This window comes from Pyrgilauda ruficollis, unplaced genomic scaffold (assembly GCF_017590135.1).
Source record: "Pyrgilauda ruficollis isolate IOZ18807 unplaced genomic scaffold, ASM1759013v1 scaffold14, whole genome shotgun sequence".
Lineage (NCBI taxonomy): Eukaryota > Metazoa > Chordata > Aves > Passeriformes > Passeridae > Pyrgilauda > Pyrgilauda ruficollis.
The window spans coordinates 6,812,921-6,837,317 of NW_024512543.1; the positions used below are offsets into that span (position 1 = coordinate 6,812,921).

Sequence of the window (24,397 nt, forward strand, 5' to 3'; positions counted from 1 at the left end):
TGCAACATTTTCCCACACTCAGTTCTACAATCACAAGAATCAAGTATCTTGTTATTTAAAAAAAAAATTTGTATATTTATGGGGGGTTAAAAATTATTTTTGTTTATTCATACAGCAGCATTTATTCACAGAAGCATGAATGGGATAATTCCATAAATAGGATGTATCAATTATTTTTACATTGCAATAAATCAATTAAATATATTCCCATATCATGAGGTACACATGATAACTCTCATGGCTGCTAGAAATTTTAAGAGTGAGGTAACACTAGATTTGAATTACACCAAATCACTTTTCCCTGTTTTCTTGGAGTAACCCTAAAATTTTGTCCTGAATGCATTGCTTAACAGTTTTTAAAATAAGTCTGATAGTATGACTATCATTCATTGTGACTAAGTGATTGGCTCATTACTAAATGTTATTTAAGCTGCATGAAGCATATAAAAAATTACTTACATAAAGTAATTTACCTTTCATAAAGTTGCTGCTTCACTGGAATTGCCCCTGGCTCATCTGCAGCTCCTCTCTGAAGGACCCTCAGCAGGGCATCTGTTTCCCCAATGCCATAATTGAGCTTTGCTTCAGTCAGTTCCACTGTGAGGGGGTGCTGATGCAGATCCAGCTGAATGCTGGACATGATCTGGGCACGCTCTCTCTGAAGTCTCTTGATCTCTCTGCTCCTGCTGTCACAAGGCTGGTAATTCCCTTCCACTTCTGTTGGTCGTGTGCTTCCAGGCTTCTTTTCTGCCTGACCCCTTAAATCGGTCACGCTGCCGCTCAAGCCGACTAACAGAGGAGGAGGGCTGCTCTTAACACCGCACCAGTTGCTGAATTTATTGTGGATGGGTAAGTCACGGAGGCTGCAGCTCCGAGGCCTGTAGGGCTTTGCAAAAGCAGAGCTCTTGCTGAGAGGGATTTCAGTGTCACATTCGCTCCCAGTGACAGAATCTGTGCTGTCATCTCGGAAGGATGTCTGCACGTCGCTCACATCAGAGAGTGCGGGAGGGCAGCTGTCCTCATTCCTCCAGAAGAAATCATGAAATTGTACAGTAGATGCTTCTACCAGAGGTTCTGAGGATGTGCCAGCATTTGTCTTACTTGAACAAGTGGCACTAATTTTTTGATTAAAAAGTAAGTCAGCATTTGGAGAAGGGTAGTTATGAATCAAAGCAGTATCAGAATTCCCAGAGAACTTTTTGTGCCCGATTGCACCTGAAGAACCTCTTCCACCCCTTGTAACATACATACAACGAAGGGAATGTGCCACTGAACCCTGGTCTCTGCCGTCACCTGTTACAACTTCACTGCGTCCTGACACCTCCAGCGTACTGCTGGAGTGATACAGCCGCTCTGCACAAATGGTGGTGTGGGTGTCAACCCTCAGTCTGTGCTGCTGTTCCAAGTCTTTTGAACCATCTTGCCCTAAAAGGTCTTTGGCTGCTTTCTTATCTGAGAAAGCTCCAGATTTCTTTCTTATGCTCTTGTGTTCTCTAGAGGTGCTTGATTCACTGTCTGTTTCTGTCTGTGAAAAATTGTCCACATGATGTTGCATGCTGAACTGTGGGCCTGCCCTCAGCTTTCTCTTGGTGTGAAGGGGACTTGAAGCAACACTGGAATATCCAAGAGGCTCCTTAGTGGGACAGACAGACTTGCTAAAAGCAGTCTGGCTGCTGGGACTAGCGCTAAGAGTAAGAATAGGGGAAGAGGCCCTGTCAACTAGCAGGGTATTTTTGTACCAAAATTTTCTTTCAGCTGGAGTCTCTGTTTCATTGACACTTCTTTTATCCTGAGTGTAAGACGTTGGAGATTGAGAGGTGCTATTTGTAGGGCTGCTAACTACAGTGCATGAAGAACCATCTTGCCCTGAGCTTGGCAAAGATGGTGTGAGAGGTGAAACTCTGGTACTAGCAAAAGCAACATTCTGCTGTGCATTTAGTGATGTTTTTTGAAAATGGAAGATAGGGGTGGAAGTTTTGGGTAAAAAAGGCAGATGCATAAAGGAGTCTTCCAAAATGCTGTCAAGACTGTCATGGAAGTCAGAATTGCCCGGGTTTTTCATCTCTGTTTGTTCTTGTGTTCTTTCTTCAGGAGTGGGCGTTTCCTCTTTCCTTTTGAGAATCTCTCCTACTGTATCTGCACCAATTTCTTTCCGATCAACATTTACTGCCTGAGCTGCCCTCAATTCCTTTTCCATTTTTGCCTCCATTTGTTTTTCTTCATGTTTGCTTTGAGGTTTTTCCAAAATCTCAGTCTGAGTGCCTACATCTGCTGTAGTCTGAGTACAGCTATCTGACCTAATAGCCTTTACAGCACCTTCAGTTTTTTTTTGGTTGATTTTGGCATTCTGCTCACTGTCTATAGCACTGTGTTGGGAAAGGTTTCCCAGCAGCTCAGAAGTGTTCTGAAGAAGCTGTGACAGATGCATGGACAGGTTTTGCATGCTTGTCCAAGAAGAAGGTTGATGAAATAAATCTCTGTTTGTTTCCTCCTTTTTTGCAGAAACATCTGTATAGCTTCTCTGATGTCTTCTCTGCCTTTTGTACCTTCCTGTAGTTGCTGTTTGTGTTCCTTGCTCACGTGCAATCCCTGGTGGTTTTTTGGAAGGTTTTTCAGACTCTGAAGGATACAATAATACAATTTCATCAACCTGCATTGAAGAGTTACCAGGCTGTGTGGAAGGATTCTCAAGTTCAGCAGTGTTGTTTTCTGAGTTAGTCTCCAGTGTTTCACTGGATATGTTGCTGTACTGTTTGGTACTGTCACTCGAGTATGCTGATTGAAAGTCTTGTCTGACACTGTCCCATTCTTGAAGACCTTCAATGCTACTCAAAGTGCTCGACAAAACTTTTGCTGTAGCATATGAGCTTAGATGAGAACGAAAAGGAGAATTTTGAGAGTTCAATCCATTGTCTACACTGGAACATCTAATAACTTTACGGTTTTCCATATTCAAAGGAATTTGATTGCAGGAGACATCACTTGCACTTCCAAAAGCATACTGCTTCCAGCCAATCTTGCAAGCTCCATCTTGTTGCCACGGGTGAATGTATGGGTTGATATCACTTGATCTAAAATGCATTGCATCTTTATTATCTTGCAAAAATAAATCAGTTTCTGGGTGGTATCCAGCTTCTTCTCCTTCCCCTTCACTACACTGAGCTACAGAATTGCTCTTTGAATGGACATTTGCTTCTGCACACACAGAACTGCGAGCTGTGGGCAGTAAGGATGACGGAGATTGACTAGTACAGTCTTTCAAAGACTGGCTACTTTGGCTTCTTGCTGCTAAATTTTGTAAGTTTTTGGAATCACAGTTTGCGAGCTTTTTAGTTTGTGCCATTTTTTGCTGAAATCTTGGTTTAGATTTGACTTGTAGAAAGTTTTTCAATTCCTTCTTTGAAAATCTTTCGATTTCATAAAGATCATCTTCAGTTGGTGATGGAGGCTCTACACTCATATTCAAATCTTGCAGTGATTTAGATGCAGAATACAACAAAGGATCTGCCTTAGATGAAGCTTCCAAAGTACATTCTGTGTCAGAGAAAACAGCAATAGCTGGAGCTGATAGTCTGTGACTTTGTAAATAAGATCTCAGTTCACTTTGTTTATTGCCCTTTATACTCCTTGTGGTGGAATATGATCTTTTGCTCCTGAATTGCACCAATTTGGATTCTTGAAGAGTTAAATCATGGCTTTCTGGCAAAAACTTAATGGAGGTTGTTTCATTATTTTTTACAGAAAAATTGAGTCTTTCTGATTTCAGGGTATTATTCCTCATTGTAGTGTCTCCCATTGTTGAACAAGTGTTTGCCCTAGCATCAGCAGCACTACCAATGCCTGAACATATATTATTTTTGCAAAGTAAAATCTCTTTTCTACCATCTGCATTTGTTCTATCTGGCACTTGTTCTTTCTGTTCACCTGCAGGCACATACTGACAGTTGTCTTGCAGATCTGCAGGGTTTTTATCAAAACCCAAGACAGTATGATACAGTTGACTGGGATCAGGGCTTCTGTATGTGGGATATGCTTGGCCAAATGAATTGCAGGTGTATTCAGGATCCACTTGAACATCTCTCGGATACAGATTTTCCAACCTTGTAACTTCTGAGCCTGTTGGTTCATTTGGAGAATTTGGGGATACATTAGTTTGCTTTTCAACAGGTTCTCTACTTAATGTTTTTCTCTGCTCTGTCTTTACTGCAAAATGTTCAGCCTCAATATTTGAATGCAGTTCTTCCTTACTTCTGTTAAGTGTATTTCTCATTTGTCCCTCTTTAATAAGAATTGCTCTTCTAGTATTCCAAAAAGGTAATGATGGTAGTAAAAGAGAATTATCATTTGGTATTTTCTCTATGTTTTTGTTGCAAGCTTCTTGTGGTAGAACTTTATTCCAATGATGGTGATCAATTTCTGTATCACTGTCAGGTTTTTTATTATTATTTCCATATGCAGGTTCCCCATCTACAGCAGAATTTTCATACGAAGTACAATCTATGTCTGAGACTGGAAAATGCATGTTTTCTTTTGCAAGAGAAAGTAAAATACTTCCTGAAGCACATATTGGCTCATCAAATACCACAGCTTTATCGGACTGAGTGTCTTGTATTTGCAAAACAGCAAATGGAGACTGCTTCAACATATTTGAATGCGAAGTATCACATGTGCTAGTTTCACCATGGCCTATATCTGCAGTTGAAGGAAATTCTGAAAATGCCGTTAAGGCTGGGTAATTGGCTTTTGCTAATGATTGGGGGAAATCTCCTTCTTTTACAGAGCACACATCTGCAGAATTGCAGGACACTTTCTCAGTAGAATAGCTGTCCTGAAATGAGTCCTCAAGCTGACTAAATACTAAAGATTTTGAGTCCCCAAATAAAGACGATGTGTTAAAAGCACTGAAGTTCTTGGAGCTTTGAAATGGTGTCTCAGGTGGAGAGTCTTCTGCAGAGTGTGATGGCAGACACTTTGATTCATTGCAGCCAGTCTGTCCTTGGCTCTGGAAAGTGAGCAGACCCGATTCTGGTGCAGCCACACTATTACTGTTACTACAGTGTTCTGAGAACTCATGAATTTTATCTTCTTTTGTGTCACCACAGTTCTGGAAATAACCTAGAACAATTTTCTCCTTTTGCTCTGTTTCCCCAAATTTTTCAGGGAGTTTGTTACTCTGAGCATATGTGGCCTCTTCAACTGCAGAATTATTTTCCTTTTCATCTCCTTTTTGAGAAACACCAGGAAAAGTTACAGATACACTCAAACCAGTTGATTCACTTTCAAAGTACTTTGTTTCTTCAGAGAGAACAGTATCATTTTTACCTTTGTCTCCACTGCTGACAATTAAACTATCTGCAGATGATGCTGGACAATTCAGAAGACCAGGAGAACATTCAGAAGTGCCCAAGTTCCTATTATAATTTAGAAAGTCTTTGCTATGATGTGGATGCTCCTTTGGAGACTTGTTCAGGCCTTCTGAAAGGGCTGGAGCCTTCTCAGAAACAGCATTGCCTAATTGGTCTACACAGCACTCTTCAGAAGCTTCATGTTCCTGGTTTTCTGTGGGCTCATGCTGATATCCAGCTACACCAGGAAACTCTGCATTTTCACATTTACTGTTTGTGGTTGGACAGCTTACACTTAAAAACGTCTTCTCATCATGCAGTGATGAATCCCCCAAGTGAGGTACTCTCTGAGTTGTATTAATATTCTGAAATATTTTTTGGGTAGAGCTTTCTAGTGATGAGTGAGTTTTCCCCACCCCTATATCTTCCATCATTTCTTTCTCTGAGGAAGACAGCAGATTTTGAGTATCCAACACTAGTGAATCAGGCACAATGGTATCCTTTACCTCTTGAGCTCTATCTTCTATGGAATTAAGACAGTCTTTTAATAATTCATTAACAATTAAATCCATACTGTGTTCTTCATAAGCATTATTAATATCCTGCACTGTATCTTCAGAAGAATCTAATTTTTCCAAGAAAAATGAGCTTTCTTTGGCCCTTTGCTGAAGTACAACAGTTCCAGACTCAAGACCACCTGAGCTGTAGGGAGTGAAAGAGCTGTTCTCATTGACAGGTTGTGCAGATATGGCATAATCAGGTCCATTTTTAAATACAAAAGAATCTTTCTCCTGCCTCTGCTGCATGGTTCTGGTTTGCAGAAGAGCTACACTCTTACTTGGTGGTTTACCTGGAAGATGTTTGTCTTCTCCCGTTCTGTTGGCTGCAACAGATGTACCAACACCAATCTCACTCTCCGTTAATGTTTCGTAGTAGGGCAGAACAGCTCCAGTTCCAAGACTGCTGTTAGATGGTTTTGTACATTGAACCAGATGGGAATCATCACTTCCTCCAAGATGTAAAGGCTGATTTACAGACTGGCATGGGGAGTCTTGAAGTTCTTGGTTCTTTTCTGTACACTTCTGTGGTGCTGGTGGATTTTGTTGCTTGCTAATGTCTTCATTTTTTACAGAAAAGCTCGTAGACACCCACTGGCTTTCTCTTAATATTTCATTTAATCTGTTGTTATCATGTGTCATTTGGTAGCTGCCTTTGTTTTCAGGGAAGAGTTCATCCAGGTTTGGTAAAAAGATCAGTTCTACCTCCTCTGTTTTTGCTACATATATCTGCTTTTGTTTGTCTGCTTTGGTCATTTCTACTAGCTTCATCAATTGCACTGTCTCTTCCTCAGCTCTGGAGCCTACTTGATCCAATTCACAAATGTCAAAACTTTTTCTAACAATACCTACATTCAAGTTTTCTGAAGTGCCATGCTCAGGAGATTGCACAGAGAAACTCATACACATATGTCTGTCAAGGCTTGTAAATTTTTGTTCAGTTTTGTATTGGTCAATATCAGCACTATCTTCAACTGAATATTCACATGGATCAACTACATGTCCTATCTGTGTAGCAGGGTCCACTAAATCACCATCCTCACTCATTTCAGTAAGGTCTTTGTATCTTGAATTATCCTCTAACAATATCTTTGATTCTACTTCAGAAGCCATCAGGTACCTTTCAGGAATCTTAAACTGATCTAAAATTTCTTCTTTGTCACCTCTGTCACAATATGTTTGATGCAGAGCTGGAGACTGTTCACTAAAATAAACATTTTCATCTGTGCATAAGTCTTCTTGCTTCATAATAACCAGCCCCTCAGTGTTTGTCATGGTAATTTGTCCTGCACTCCCAGTCACTTCACATTCATTAACCTTGTCTTCCTGGGGCAAACAGTTTGGTACACAATGTTCAATTATATTGTTAGAATTTATTTGTCCTTCATTTTCAAGTTCTGCTGAAATATTTCCTTGCCTCCTTGGGATTAGTACTGTTTCAGCTACATTCTCTGTTGTTCCATTTGTCTGTAAAAGCCCTTTGCAAGTATCAAGGAATCCCAAAGTATTCTGAATAAAATCTGTTGTGTGGGAACACACAGATGAAGGAGTGGTTTTGGGAGCAACAGAAAGCTCTGTTGAATAAATACCTATTTCTATTTTCTCAATTACTTCTTTTTGGCAGAAGCTGCTCGTTTCAAGTTGGCTGCCAGAACGCACAAGTGCTTTTGATTCCTGAGTATGTTCTGCCCCTGTGCTGGCTTCCTGCAGTTTATCTTTGTGCACCTCTTCATGTGTCAGGCACAGATTTGTATTAAAGTCACAGTGAACTTCACAAGCTGTGATATCAGTAGGTTTCTTTGGATTCTGAGCTAGACCAATGTCTTTAAAATCCTTTTTACTGTCTTCAGTTACACTTTGGACTTGGGCAACTGGTCTGTCAGGTAAGCATTCAGTGTGTCTAGATTTAATTTCCAATGCACTTTTTTCTAAGTTGCTTGCCTTATTGATTGATTTTGTTACTTCCTCCCTGGCTGTCCCTGTATTCTGATAAGGAGCCATGGCTTCTTCTGTATCCATTTCTATGTCTCTGAAAAATTTGGATTCTTTATTTCTATAGGAACTCTCCTCTTGAGAAATGGCAGCTGATGCATTTGTGTTGCACTCAAATACCCTTCCCAACTCTGAATTTGCATCATATTCAACATGAAAGTCCACTGGGCAATCACTTTCAAAAAATGCTTCTTCCTCTCCTCTAGATTCAGGTAAAGATTTGTTCTGTGTTTCTGTTTCCAAGAGAACAGAGGCATCAAGTTCTGCAGAAATGTCAGTTGCCTTATGTGTAGTGTTTTTTTGTCCTGTTGATTTTGAAGAGCATGTTGGGCAGAGGCAGTCAGAATGCACATCAGAACAACTTTTTGTGACACCGACTTCCGCAGTAAGATTAGATGCAGCATCACAATCTCCTTTCACTATTGTGACATGCTCCAATAGTTTATCATAATTTTCAGTCTCATATGCACTTTGAAAAATATTAGCTTTCGTTGAAACTTTGTAAAATAGGCTTGGATTAGATTCTGGGAGAAAATTTGTATTCTCACAAATAGCAGCAGGAAAGGACTTGGTGTTTTTCCCACTTACATTCAGTAGGAAATAACTTCCTTCATTTACCACTAGGTTTTCATATTTGGATGAAAATTCTTTCTGAACTGCAGCCTGAGAATTCAATACATTGTGTTCTTTGCTTTCACTGCTTTCTTCTCTTATGTTATCAGTGTGTAATGTAGAATTTTCTGAAATTTGCTGGGATAAGCAACTTGCCTGACTGTCTGCTAAAGCACATTCAGGGGAAGAATCCTTTGAATCAGGTTTGTGTTTGAATTCATAATGATTTAGTGAAGACAGATCTTCTTCCTTTGATACATATTCTTCACGATCTCTGAGCGAAGGCACCTCTGGCACAATGTCTGCCAAGCTATCTGTGCTTATTTCCATACAGATTGTCTCTTTTTGACACACCTCTATTGGTGTTGCAGACTGGTCATAGCTTGTGCTGGCAGCAGTTAAAGGGTGACATTGATATGTTGTCTTCTGTGAGGAAAAATCTGTCTCTCCTGTTACTTCTGCAGGTATTTGCTCATGATCTGTTTCTTGCATTGTTTCCAGATTACTGTCCCCTGACCTGGGGGGTTCTTCTGTATCAGCTGACTCTGCTCCTTGCCCAGCCAGCATCTGAAGCTTGTAACTGCTCACCACAGAGCAACTTTTGTTTGTTAAGTCACTGAGGAAGAAACCTTCATCACAACATGTTGGTATTTTTTGTACTGGAAAAAGCTGCCCGCAGTTTCCAAATTTGATGTGTTTCACTGCAGATTTTTGTGTTGAGGTCGTATTATGAGCAAATCTCATAGAACACTCAGCAGCAGGTACACTGACAGATGCGTTTCCACTGCCTGAATCTGTCACACTTGATTTTGTCATCAAGTTATTATAGTCATTGTCAAGCTCATCTTTTGAAAAAGTTTGGAATAAGTCATCTTCTAAATCTGCATCTACACAGGTATTCCTTTGCTCCACAATTTGCACAGGCAACACAGAGATAAAATGTGTTTTTTTCAGAGTATAATCTTTTGGCAGCTCTGGATGAGTTGTGGTGGCAGAGTTCTCCTCTTTCTTAGATACCAGTGACAAGCAGTCTGCAGTGGAGGTGCTTTCCAAACAGCTGAATTTGGTAGCAGACCTGTAAGTAGACAATTCACCCAGTTGTTCTTGTTCAGGATGGTGTGACCTTGAATGTTCATAATAATCATGCTCTGCTGAAGTAGGAACAAAAGAGGCACTTAGTCCTACTGAGCTAGCTATCAAGGACTTCACATTTGGAGATTCCAAGGAAGAATTTTCATTAGAGTTTGTCCATCCCCTTAAAACCTTATTTAATGATCCACTCTCACAAGTCCTGCTTGCAGTTGTTGTTTCAGGTAAAGGTACTTCCAGTGTGTCAGAGGAGAAAACTGAGTTTATTTGGATTACATGATGTGGACTGTGAGTAATGCTGTGAATTTGCTTAGAGCCAGAAACAAAAGAAACCTCAGCAGCTGACTGCTTTAGATCATCTTTCTTTAGCCAAAGTTCTGGTTTGCTTGAAGAGCACAGATGAGCATCTTGAAACTCCAAGTTTTCATGGGAAGAAGATGCTGTTATTCCAGGGCTGCTAATGTCAATCTTTGAGTCACAGGAAGACCAGGCATCATTAGTAAACAAAAGATTTCCACTTGCATAATACAGTCTTCTTTCAGGAGATCTTTCTTGTTCTACAAAGGAGACTTTTGTTCCCTTCAGCAACTGTTTGCAAGCATTACTGGAAGCAGTCTGTGGCTTGGTGTTCAAATAAAAGGAACTGCTCAGCTTCAGATCATAATTTGTCCCTTCTGTATCTCTGTCACAGGTCTTGGATTCATGGTTTTCCTCAATCTGTATAGCTGGTAATTTAGGAGTTTGTAACTTCCAGAAAATCTCTGCTGGCATTTCATCAGATGAGTCAGATTTGGATTCTTCTACCAGGTCTTCTGCTGGCATCTCTTCTCCATCAGCTAAGCTATCCAGAGAAAAGCTTCTTTCAGCCTTTCCCAGTCTCCTACGAGATGCGTATGATGTCACCAAAGATGAAATATGGTTCTCTGTTCTGCTTTTGTAAAGCTTAGCTGGCTCATGATGGGCCTTTAACTTGTGAAATTGGCTTGTATTTTGCTTTTTGGCTTTATTTTCCTTTTCTATCAGAGAGTCTTGTGACATTTGACTGTCATCACTCTCAGAATCTTCTGGGTTGGCAAGACATTTATTTTTGTCAAAATCTTCCAGTTTCAGTTTCTCTGGGAAAGCTTTTGCAGATGCACAGGAGAGTGAATCTACAGAATAGGAACTGTCAGTATCAGAAATCTCATTTTCATCATCCTCTTGCCAGTTCCCCAGCATATCTGTGGCTGTTTTGGGCACTCCAGCACTTAGCATCTCAGCACTGTGCCACTTTTTTTCAACATAAGAGAGCGGTGCCTGTGAGTTCATCTTAGTGAGATTGCCTACTGATGTTGCTGCCATCAGAAATTCTTTCTCTTCCACTGATGATTTCTTATGACTTGGCAAGGCTGAGTTTGCTTCTCTTTTCCAATTTTTGACTGTTTGGTTTAGATGCACTGATGGTGGGTTTCCATACACTGTTTTCTTCATTTGTTTAGGAAAGTTTTCTGGAGAAGACCCGTGGCCTTTTCCATTGATATCCATTCTAATATTTTTATTGGATACCTGAGCTCTATTTTGTGCTACATTGCTGCTGGCAGGCTGACTTAAATCTCCTAGCACCTTTGATTTTGCCATTCTTCTCCCTGTAATAAAGGTTTTAGGCTCATCTTTCTCCTTAAAAAGATCAGGAGAGGAACCTTTAGAGGTCTGATTTTGAGATCCAGCTTGCCCTGGACCGTCATCCAACTTTTCAATTTTTTTACAATTTTTATTGATATAAGCCATGATAGCTGAATCATTAGAGTATTTCTCTCCTCCTTTTTTATTTTCAATTGATGTTTTTTGTTTTTCAGTTAGCTGCCTCTGGACTGAAAAGGAGACCCCCTTTTCATCATTAAGGTCATCACTCCCAGAAATGTCTTTACCACTTCTGTAAAGGTATTCTGCAGGTGACAACCTCTCTGTTGTACTGCCTTTACAGTATTGATCAGTATTTGGTGAGGTAGATAACTTGGAGACAGACTCCCTCTTCGAAAAACAGCTGTGGAAATAATGAAGAAATAAAGTCCAATTCTTGCTTGAATAATGTAGTTAACATTTTCACCACAGTAGTGTCTTGCAAATAAGAATAACAATTCATGAAGCAACAATATTAATATCTCTCAAAATCCAATTCTAGCAGGGAATAAAAAAATAAAATTCTGTGACTAATTATAAAATCCCCTTGCTATCTGGAAAGATGCCCTGGACACAAAGAAAAAGCTCAATGCTGCAAGGTATACCTTCATATTGAATCTCTGTAGGCTCAAGTAGCTGTAAATGTTAATTAAAAAGAAAAGATAATTCTAAGTCACAGAAATCCACTTAGCAGACTTTGGCTATTTCCTGCTGTGGAAATAGCTATGGACCATGCTGTGATAGACACTGTAGCATCCCAACGTTTTAGCATTGCAAGGAAATGCTTATTTAGCTTGAGAAAGACTGACCAGTATAAAAGTCCTCTCCATAATCACCCCAAAGATACCAATATTCTGAAGAAGAGTTTGATGATAATCAAGATAAAATTGTGCAAAAATTAGTATTTACCAACAGTCTGAACAAGGCAACAACAAAAGCTAAGCCACTTCTAAAAAAGCCTCCTCAAAGAGGTAAAAAGTGCAGAAAGGCTTGAGAGAGAAATGTAAAAAAGCGGGGAAGACCATGTCCGACAGATAAGTAGGGAATGTACTGTACAAACCCAAAGGAAAAGGACAAACAGCTCCAGCTTGAAGTACATTATAGCAGGCTCACTGATATTGCAGATTTGGGGATTTTCTTCAATACACTGAAAGGCATTCAGGATAGGTGGCCTGAAAATACCTCAGATTTATATCACTTTTGAAAACGCAGAGGATTTGGCAGATGTTAACTTACCTGGGTACCTGGGGCAGGTACGAGTCACAGAACAAATGCCTGTGCTGCAAGGAACTCGATCCAAACAATTTCTGTCTCCTTTGCAAGTGGTGATCCAAAGAGGACCGTACAGCAATATTATCACTTAGGGCTTGAGATTGTTTCACACACTCTTCACTGAGCCAGCAGCTAGCTTCCAGCTGCTCCAGGTTTTGCTTGGCTTCCAACAACTTCTGCTTCTTGACTATCCTTTCCAGCCGGAATTTGACCTTCTTCCGCCTTATGTTTCTTTCAGCCTTCTTTAAGGAGTACCTTTGCAAGAGCTCCAGCTGCACCAGTCTCTTCTTGTTCTGCTGTAGCAGGGAAAGGCAGGTTTCCAGCCCAGTGGTGCTCTGCACCTCAGCCTCTGCACACAGCGTGGGCTCTGTCTGCACTGCAAACTCCCTCTGCTGCTGCTGAAGAGCAGCCAGACGTTTGTTCTCATTTATAAGCCGCTGCTGGTCTGTAAACAAAACAATGATTGAAAGAAAGTAAAAATGATAGGAAAAACACTACTTGTTACTATCTTGTTTCTTAATTGAATCAGCCTTTAGAGGTCATTTGAGAACAGAATTTCTATGAATGTAGAGACTTGATAAACTATTTAAAGAAAAATGTACTGTTGCTCTACTTCATTGATAACTAAAAGCCTCCTCATTGGGTTAAGGACTCAGGTAGCAACTGCAGAATATAAGCATGTAATCATAAAATTAAAGAATCATTGAATGGCTTGGGTTGGAAGGGACCTTTAAGATCAACCAGTTAAAAGTGCACAAAATAAAACAAATACTGTCATGGCAAAGAGTGCAGGTGGAGCCAACACAACCTTTTGCTATTATGATAAACGGTTCAAAAACCACAAGCTTATAGCACCAGTCAATGTGTATTTTTCACAGAATTACTACTCTACTCCACAAAAAGAATTAGATTCTCTGCTTCTGTTAATGACCCCTACAGTTCATAAATGCCAAATACGTTCACACACCAAGTGATTAACCTAATTTGGTAACAAAATATGTTACCTGTGCTTACACACTAAGTCTTCACTAAATATTCAGAGACTGATCTTTGCAGTCAGTGAGGATGCAGTAGAGAACAGAACCAGGCTGATTTGTTTTAAACACTAGATGCAAGAATACTTTTATTCCATGCAAGGGATGGATGTGCTTAGACGTTTTTCAGAGCACACCAGCTTCAATCTGAGCTATGATGAACTATAACAAAAGAAGAGGTCACCATGACCAGGTTGTATCTGATGGCTTGAACCTGTTCTTTTAATGAAGTAGATTTTTTATGCTGCTACAAAAATATACATATTCAGCTCTCAAAATAAACAAACAAACAAACAAAAAATATCCATTGCTGAACAAGCAATGTAAAAAATCTCAGGCCAGGTCCCTTTACAAGTGAAGCACTTCTCAAAGAACCAGCATTTCCCAAAGCACTGCTGTCTTGCTAGCAGCAATTTTTTTCTGGCTGAGCTTACTTTCAATGTGCAGTCCTTTACTAAATAAGCAATGTTTCATTGCTTGTTCAGGGATGTAGGAATTAAGAAGTATTTAAATTTGATGTGATGAATGAGGGCTTCCTGCAGCTCTGCACAGCTGATCTACAAGAGAGGAATTAGGGGCTCTGGAAGTTTCCCTAGTGCAAGAAATCATTAGTGCAGAGACATTGTAGGTATCACTTGCTTGGTGAATACTGATCTTGTTAAACACACTTCATTAGTGATCCCCACCACAATGAGTCTCCTGTCCTGCTTATATTGGCAGCTCTGCAAAGAGCACATGAACAGAGGTAGGAATTCTAACTCTATGGTTACCCTGTGGATAAAAGGGAAGCATTTTTGTCATTATGTTAGTTAATTTTTCTTAATAACATTTTTAGTTTTGACATACAAAGCTTTTTTTTCCTCAGCTTTGCTTCCAGACGTGTTCTCTTTAACATGATTTTAGCAAGCAGAATATTTGGCAGATCAATTTCTCTGCAAGAAAGTTGCAAGCTTAAGATGCTAATTAATCTCTGTGCAAAAACTTGCCTCTGTCAGGAGCCGAGCCACAGAGGACACAGAAAAGGTGAAGAACTTTGGTATTTTGCCAAGTAAAGAATTGTATTTGGCTGGCAAAAACTACCTGCCTGGCTAAGCTTTGCATGAACATGGTGAAAACAGCAGAACTAGAGGGAAGCAGAGAACAAGTCTACAGAGCCACAAAATAAAGATGTTTTGGGGAAGCTCTCTGGATTTCTGTACTATCTACATATTCTTCTGCTATATCCCACCAAAACAATTTCCTTTTAATCTCTTCATTGTGGCTGGCTTAATTAGAAGATAGCTGCCTGCATAAGTTTTGATCTGAGACATTGCCAAAAATTCACAAAGTTTTCTTCTTCCAGGCTCAAACAGCAGATTTTGCCAGGTGGGAATGACACCTTAGTATAGGCGCCCTTTGCTTATCAAGAAACCTAGATCAAATAGATTAGAAGACAAACCAGAAAACACCAGAAGCACAGCTGTAGGGAGGCAGGATTGGGATCAGGCCGGGAGAGGAGGCTCAGAGCCACAGGGGAGTAGCTGGTGCTGTCTCTCCCAGCAGTGCTAATGACCTGCAGTGCTAATTAAACAGTGCTGCTGGAGCACTGCAAAGGAGCCCTGTAGCTCTGTTAATCAAAGCTCAGTAACTGTTCTCAAGGGAAAGGCAATTGTAGGAGAAATCCAGTAATTAGCCATGATAAAAGTTCCACTCATTAAAAAAAAAAAAAAAAAAAAAGCATCACTAGCACAAAAAATGGTTAGAGGATGAAAGTGCAGTAATGGAAGGGAGTTGAAGCAGGGGAAAAGGCAGGTACCCACTTTCTTGGATTTGCTTGTTGATGAGTGCTTGGTCATTTTCTAGTTCCTGCTCTGCTTTGATCTGTCCTCTCAGAATCTGCTGCTTTAAATCCTCAACATAGAGCTGCTGTCGTTGAATTTGTTTTCTGTGGAAGGCTTCCTGGTCTCTCAGTTTCTGCTTGTACTCTTCATGCACAGCATCGATTTCTCTGCTGTTAGAAAAGCTGACAGTGAATTTAAACCAGAATCAATTATTTTTAATAAAACCAGTCATCTTACTAAAGAAAGACAGACAATGTTTAAGATGTTTTTTAGTTCAATAAGGGTGCATTATGGCAAAAACTCACAGTTGTGTATATGCACGTCACACCAGGCAGCAGCCATGTAAGTGTCATAAATGCCAGAAAACATGAAAGCTCTAGTAGTGAAGCAGGTAATTCCATTGCCAGAAAGATAACAGCAAAAAGATTTTAAAAAATATTGTCACATTTCATTTTGCTGTATTCTTCCATAGATGAAACTGGGGAGGGGGTTGTTTTCAAATTATAAGATTTTATTACCACTATATAAGATACTTGTCATCTAAGTACTTTGAAGTGCTTTACAGAAATGACCAGCATTCTTTGTTTTCAGACCAAAACCTCCAACCTAGAAATATTTATAGGCATTGTCAGAACTACACCAACAGTCTCTGGCAGTGCCAACGAAAGACCTTGATCACCCAAATCTCTGTGCAATGCAAGAACTATATCAGGTTACTGCTTCTATATTTGGAGCAGAATTGGGATCAGAATAGTGACTAGCCTGTGAAAAAACTGCTTTACAATCTTCTCCAAGATGTTTAGCTTCTGACTGCGTGCCAAAATTTTACACACAACAATAGGAAACAGAACATCAGAACGACAATCAAAATAGTATCTCTTCTCCCCATAATGCATTATAATATTCAAGATACCTTAGCCCTCTGAAAGGAATAGATATTGTACTTCTGCACATGCTACCATCAAGAAATTATTAACATTAAAGTTAGATTATATCCAAAGGTGATATATGGTCTTTGTCTGCTAAACACTGCATTAGTATATATAACCTCAGAAAATTAAACCTTTGAGTCTTGAAAAAATGTTTAAATTATATTTTAGTAAGAAATTAAATAATGTATTCATTATACTCCTAAAGCAATAAAAGACACTAAAACCCCAAAGAGTCCCTAAAGGTCAAAAAACCTCAAAAAAATATAATTTCAAAGGAAATATTTGGAAATATCTTGTAGTTTGTAAAATCACTACCAATACAAGGTCATCTGTATGAAAAGAGTGTTTGACCTTTGCTACACAGGAATAATTTGACATCTCAATTTAGAACTGTAAGCATGAGTTCAAAGCAACCATTTCTACAGCAAAAAATAGATTTTGTGTGATGGTTTAGCAGCAAGAACAGATGAAATAATTGAGCAGTGAAAATCTACAAATCTCCTGCAGTACCTTTACATGGTACACACACTGCACTTCATAAGAAGTTGTAGGAAGGTCTCAGCACACAAAAGCTTTAAGATTTTCAATAATTTACAATATTACTATGAATCTTGCTCACACGAGAAAAACGGAATTCTGTTTTGCTTTAATGTTTATGTAAATGTAATGCTGAGAGTAACTGAGAGAGAATCACAGAATATCTTCTGTTCAGTTGTCTGTCATGGTGCAAACACACCACAAACTTTGCTGCTGCCATCTGCTAAGTGGTTTGTGTCTATTTGTCACCCACACAAATAAATTGTAAGAATATGTAGGTCCAAGATCTCTTTGTCCTTGGCATGTCTCCAAAGATGCCAGTACCCTGTGATTTGTAATTTTTTCTCTCTCAGATTAACTTTAATTGATCCCCAGGAAATAGAAGTGGGATGCCTCATTTCTCATTCAGCTGAAGTAGGTTTGAATTGAACTTCCCCACAGCACCAAAACACTCCAATGGTGATTACAAACCTCCAGCTGTTCAGGTGTTTGTATCGCCACAGCCACGGGGGGACAAACTCACAGGTTAAAGAGAGACTGGTTCACTAAAGAACCACTTTCCAAACACACTGAATCTGAAGTACCTTGTTGGACAAAGCTCCCATGGTTTCAAAGGTAACTCTCAGGGAGGCTTGCCCTAAATGCAGCTTGGAGGTTGCCTTCCATATTTTCTAATGGAGCAGCCATTTAATCTGGAGATTAAAGTACTGATCTGGGACAAAACACTTCTGATGTTTCATGACCTCTGTGTTTTCACATCCTTGGCCTGCAAGGTCTTCAGGATGAGGAGTGCCTCTGGATGCCTATGCACCAAGCCTAACAGCCTCTCTGCGGAATCTGGTGATGAGATAGTCTTTAACCTGTTCTACTAACAGATATATGAAAGCTCTGTTTCCTCTGGTGGTATGAAAGTTGAAAAATAAGAATCTAAATTTATCACTGGTTTCACATGACCTTGGGCAATTTGCTTAGTCTGAGACACGCGTGAAAGAAACAAAGTAGATTTATCCAAGAGAACTGATGGGAATCCATTAGCATTATCAAACACCAGAAAGTCAAACATCAGAAGAGCTGATTTCTATTAATTTATCATTGTTAGCATCATTCTGCATGAAACTGAGGAAACGGAGTAAATCATCGCCGGCAGGCTGAAAAGAACCATGATACTAAAACAGTAGTGAAAGAATTCTTGTTCTGCAACAGTTTACTAAAACTAGATAAAATTCCCCTGATAAAATTGTCTCTCATTCTTTCTAACCATGACTTTGAGCTTTCAGCCAATCTTCCCATAAAATTGACTTACTAGATTTCAAACTGCTTACAAACTGAAACCCGGAACATTGAAGTAAATGATACAACTCAGTGCCGTGTTTCATCCAAAGACCTAGCAATGCCCTCGGGGGTGGTTAGGTAACATCTGTTTACAGTTGTGAGAGGATCACAAGCTTTTGCTGTACTTTCCTGCTGAAACACAGCCCACCCGCACATCAGAAAGGAACAGAGAACAAGCAATACAAACAATGCACGTGGCAGAGTGCTGTTTGCTCTCAGCAGCACTAGCATATTCCCTCACGTGTGTAGTAATGGCCTTTTGCTGAACTAACACGAAATGGTGAGATCCTTTCCAACAGCCGTGTGTGTTTGCACACAGCAGAACACGATGCAGGCCAAACTGATGGTATTAATCACAGCTCCATGTTATGACTACACCCCAGAAAGGCAGAGTCCAGAGGAACAGCCATACTCCACTTCAAACCTCAGGAAAGCTAACACAGCACAGCAGCCACAGCAGCATTCTTTCTGCTTTTGTTCAGGTGATGTAGCTAGTTGGTACAACTCTCCCTCGGTAAGGTTAAAGTCTCTGTAACAAAATACTGTTGTTCCAGGTATATATACAACTTGCAGTTCTGCTGTTATTTCACTGTCTCTGCTTCATTTCCTGATTTCTAGTAGTACAAAACAAAAATCAGGCAGAGCAGTAAAGCCAGGTCTGAATACAGAGACTGAACATTAAGCAGCTTTTTATGAAGCTGCTTCTTACAGACAGTTTTCTGAAGTGGAACAAAAAGATAGTGAAAATCCATGCAGAGCCACTTACATAATACAAAAATGCAAGAGGATGTTTTCCCTCTGGCTGTGAAATACTGAATGTGAGAGCAGAATTACTGGCTAGTTTGGGATACAGATCTGCCTCTCACAGAAGCTGCTGAAACCAAAATCATGAAGTCAGAATGCTCCCTTTCCACCTTTGAACATGCTATGTCATGTCAGCACACTTCTGCTGGTTTGTGAAAATAACATGATAAACTAAACTAAAAAATGACACGAAAATGGCCCAGAAAGAAAATAACAGATTCACACCCACTTCATAGCTAAATCATCTAATAAGCAATTAAAAAAACAGTCAGTTTGTGTCATACATGTTGGAATGACTAAACTAAAACCAAGTATGAAGCCAGTTAACATAGGAATTTAGCCAAATTTTGTAATAAGTAAGAGAGATCACTAATTTTTTCATCTAAAACATCTTAAATCAGATGTACTGTTAAATTTAGACATGAAACACTGGGATGCTATGAGATACAGCAAAAAAAGCCCAGCATGCTGTTACTCATATTCCTGCTTTTCCACACAAGCAATCTGCACTCAGTACAGCTCTAGTCAGAAATAAAATAGCCTCAGAACAAATATGAGAGAAACAGCTTCATTTCTGTAGGTATCAAGACATACATAAAATCTTGGTTTCACAGGACCAGCATATTCTAGCATACAGCATATTAAAAAAAGCAATTCTGCAGAGAATTTCATAAAAGCATGCAGATTTCCTGGTGTATCAAATGCAGCAAGAAGTGTCAACAGTTACCCCCTCCTCCAAGTAAACCATTAAAAGCTGCAAGTAAAATGACAACAAAAAGACACCAACCCTAAACTAATCACAAATTACTGAGAAAGCATTAATATTATACCAATTCTGCTGGATTGCTTTTCCATCTCATTTTTCTCTCCAAAGTTTGCACGATGCATGCTAAACGAGCCATCTGTAAATCCACATTTTTTTCCAGCCGGTTTTGTTGTCAGCTCTCTGGGATCCTATTGTGCAATTCTCCTCCCCTCTTCCCCAAACACTTCTGCTGCTGATGCAGAGGCTGGCGGCTGCTACAGCATAATGCAGCTTCCAGTAACTATGGCAGCAATAGCTCTGAATACCTGCTGCAACAAAATCCTAAGGCTCAAATAGAGAAACTACAGTGAAAAATAATTACTTGTGGTAAAAGCTGAAATTCGGCAGTTTTCTCAAAAAAGACATCAGTCAAGTTAGCATCCCCATGTTTTCGACCATCTGGTGTTCAAGTCCTATTTGTCTTTCACAAATTATTCTTCCCAAAGGAAAAGGAGTTAAAAATAAAGCAGAAAAAAAGATGTTGGCAAGGCATTTTGCACCCTTGCAAACCCCACACTGAGAGCAGTCACAAGTTAGAGTTACAAGCCTATCCACCAATGCACATCTGCACAACTGCTCCCACCTTCTCCAGCTCTATCCTCCCCTTCTTGCAGTGTCCAATCCGGGGCCCTTCCCGAGGGGCTCAGGGCAGCAGCAGCAGCAGCAGCTGCACAGGATCCACATCTGCTGCTGCCTGGCACAGGGACCCAAACCTCTCCCTGCTCCTCCCTAAAGCAAAGGGAAGAGCAACGAAGGAGACACAAAGACCTTGTGCTGTCACCTCCTTCTGCCTCCCGAGGGAATGCCACTCGCAGAATTCAGCCCAGAAGTTGGGGAGTGGTGGGCAGGAGGTGGGTGCCAAAAAAATCAGTCCAAATGGCCAGCAGAGTCAGAAACCTTTAGGAATAATGGATCTTTGGAAACCTACACACATAGTAATCTCCTTCACAGAAGTTACTATCAAGTGAGGAATCATTTACATTTCTGATTAACTGGTTTGCTTAAAGAAAAAGCACACTGTTCTGTTTCATGTGTGGTTTTTTCAGCCTTTCCATGCAAAGCCTCTTTTTCTTTGCCAAAGCCCAGAAAATAACAGTAAAGCAATGACTTATTTAAGGCACTCCTTTAAATACGTCTCTAAAACAGACCACTTTCTGACCAAAAGTCACAGGCACAAGACACAGCCACATTCTCCAATAAAGGGCAATGCTGCCTCTTCAAATTCCAGTTCAGCTAACACAGGTTTTCCCTTCACAATGTCAGTTATTAATAGAATTAGTTAGTTACCCTGCTAATCCACTACACATGATTCTGCTGTAAACTGCAGAGTTGCTGTAACTGACACAGTGCAGTTCTCTGTGAAACAGAATATTTGAGGTATCTTTTAAGAGATGCAAAACCTCTTGTTTAACCTTTTTGTTTTGTTTTTTTGGTAGAGCATTTTGAAATTCTCAAATGAAAGCTGTTAGTGAGAACTCAGAGTATTTTACAGAGTATTAGTTGGACAAGTTAACTATGCCACATTAGAATAATACATATGTTTGTTATGCTGTATAGAATTTCTCCCCCCCAGTTTAACAATGTTAGTATTTTCAAGGAAAGGGAGTTTAAGCATGTTCCAAGCAGCTAAATAATTCAGTTTACTGCTATACCATGGAGCTCTAATGGAAAAACTCCTATGGGGCTTTTTCTGAAACCAGCAAGACAATAAAATCAGAGTTTTTATTTGTATGCTGCATGGTATTAAGGCAATGGCAGGAGAAAGACCTTTATTATCTACTTATTTGTGGTGATGCTCTAATATGACTGATGCCATTCACAGGCCTTCTGTGTGTTTGCTGGCTGACAGCAAACATCAGAAATTTGCAGTGCTGGAGCTATTATGAGTAGGGTGTATGAGCAAGCAACCAAATAAAAGTATAATGACTCACAATGCCTGAAGTTTTAATATTTGTGTGCAGTGGTAGAAAATAGTTTTTCCTCTCATTTCTCAAAATATTTTAATGTACAATTAAAGGTTGAACTGGTAATTCAACCCATAAAAGGCAGATGAGAAAAATGTCATCATAGTGATAGCATGGGAAGTAAGACTCCTATCGTTAATAATCATTACTGTAATACATATATTTATATGATCTGAAATAAAAAATCCAGAAGAAAGCAGAGTACCATTAATTCCTGGTTAAAAAGGTACTTAAACCCATGGAAACTCAACAATTTCTGAATTACTTCTGTTTGCAGCTGCTGTGCTCTTTTGCATGAATGGACCACATTCTATGCCAGGAATTATTTTTTTTTACTTTTCCCTAAAGCAATTTTATTCTCACCAGAAGAGAACCCAATTTATTTAAGCAATTTTTACAATACTAATGAGTATTCCCAGTACCTACTATTGGCACAAAATCTAATACATTTAGGGCTCTTATATACTGGAAATTGGTGGCAACTTCAGAGTAAGCCTCACTGTATTAATGATTTTTAAATGCATGCTACACATGCAACAAAGATGCAAACCATTTGCACAAGATCTCACACGAATAAAGAACGTGGCTGCTGAGCCCTGCCTGTAACTCAGCTTCATGTACAGATTCTTGTTCCAAAATAATAAAACAGTTTGAAGTAAAGCTTAAAGTGTTAGCTTCCATCCCTTCTGGAGGCAAGCAATGTAGCACTGGAGAAAGGCAAAGCAAAAGATGCCAAAAAATTTCAGCATGATTTAGACACATTAATAATCTTACCTTGGTTCAAGAGAACATTTGTTTTCTTCACAGTTTCTACATTTTTGACTGCAAAAATAAAAATAGAAAATCATAAATATTTGGGAAAAAGGGCAAGAAAACTTCACTGAAGTATTGCACACAATGCTACTGTAATTTTCAGTAGAGGAAGATGCAGATTTCTAGCAGATGGGAGAGCACCAAGAACTTTCAAGTGAGAGTGGGACAGAGAACAAGACACACACACAGCTTTACCTTGTCTTTTACTTTCCTCTAAGCATCTCTTTCTGACAGAGACAAGACCCTGCATTAGGGTGGACTTTTCTACTGGAGATCAAATAAACACTCCGTGTAGTCCACTTAGTCCTGTATTATGGTTTGCAAAGTGTCTCACACACACCTTTTAGTACTTGACATTTATTCTTATAATACCAATCTTAGGCTAGATGCCTCAACCACAGCCCCCTCCATGAGCAAAACTTCTTGTTTGTACAGAAGCACAGGCTCACAGGTTAAGGCAAAGCAAGGCTGAGTGGATCAATTCAGTTTACCAACGCCAAATAACTATTCAAAAGGACAGCTTGACCACTGGATTACTTAAGGTGAAAACCAGCTATTATAAGATGTAGTTTACAGATCATTCCTGTAAGATACAGACACTGATAAAATGCAAGCAAATGCAATACCATAACATTTTCATTTTTACTGAAGTTACCATCTGAAATCCTCTAGGTAAGCATGAGGGTAACTTTAAGCAATGTAATGTGCTTGTAACATCCTGTCCAAGTGATTAAAAAATTGCTCAACACAAACAAGTCTTCTATCTGAACATGGTCTGGAAAAAAAAAATCAATCAGAAATGTTCTACAGTTTTGTCAGGTTAAAAAGGGAAAACCAAGTACAAATTTGTGATAGTGTGTTCATAATACTTCTGGGCAGTTTTGTCAGGTTAAAACCTTGGGAAAACCAAGTACAAATTTGTGATAGAGTGTTCATAATACTTCTGGATTTCTTCAGTTTTTTCTAGATTCATCAAAAGACTTGTAACAAGAGCTCCACAACTAATGTTTTTGGCAACATAAAGAGCATCTTGGTGTGTACATTTGAAGGTCATTAGACAAACCCTTATTTGTAAAATTATTTCTAATTTTTCCTAAGAAAATAATAGCAATGACATATAAAATGTTCTTCAGTAAAAAACAAAATGAAGTAACACTTTGTATAGGCAGGTATCACTGCAGCAAATGAAAAGCAAATGCAGAGATTAGATACCCTAAAGAGAATATATAAAACCACACTATCTAAGGTGGAAAGCAAGCCACTTGATTAGAAGCATGAAGAATATTTAAAACAGAGATAACATTTTATGCTCATAAAAATGAGATAAATACTTCCTCTAGAAAGAGATAAAAGATTCCCAGTATTTTACCACACCAAAAACACCAAAGCAAGAAGCAGAACCACCAGCAGATATGAATGAGAAGATGGCTGTTTCTTGCCTGTAACAGGTTAATTGAATGTGCCAGGCTGAGAAGAATTAAAAAAGAGAAAGAACTCAATTATATTTAATTCAGTAATATTCTATTTTCAATGTTATGAACTGAAACACAGAACATAATTCATTTTCCTGATACATATTAATCACTGTCTTGATCACACCAGTCCTTTCCATTTCATAAAGTCTCTGCTATAGAAGCATACACTAAACACTGAGTATGAGCAGCTCTTCCACACTGTGAAAGCAGTAGATGCCTTATTTACTGCTCAGTTAAAAAAAACCAAAAAAACAAACAAAAAAAAAAAAAACAAACAAACAAACATTGGCTTTCTGAGATGAAGGGCTCAATGAGGACTTGAACTACAGAGAATTTATGAACAAACCTTCTGATT

The 24,397-nt window shown here is 39.2% G+C and overlaps 1 protein-coding gene across 1 annotated transcript in view; it reads right to left on the bottom strand.

Moving 5' to 3' along the window:
- The window catches only part of STARD9 (StAR related lipid transfer domain containing 9), a 96,353-nt gene that overhangs the window by 9,339 nt on the left and 62,617 nt on the right, over positions 1–24,397 (bottom strand). The window contains exons 21-24 of the mRNA XM_041459922.1: positions 22,529–22,576; positions 15,360–15,550; positions 12,491–12,971; positions 474–11,618 (exon numbers count right to left, since the gene is read on the bottom strand). Coding sequence (XP_041315856.1) covers positions 474–11,618; positions 12,491–12,971; positions 15,360–15,550; positions 22,529–22,576 — 11,865 coding nt within the window. The remainder of the gene's footprint in view (positions 1–473; positions 11,619–12,490; positions 12,972–15,359; positions 15,551–22,528; positions 22,577–24,397) is intronic.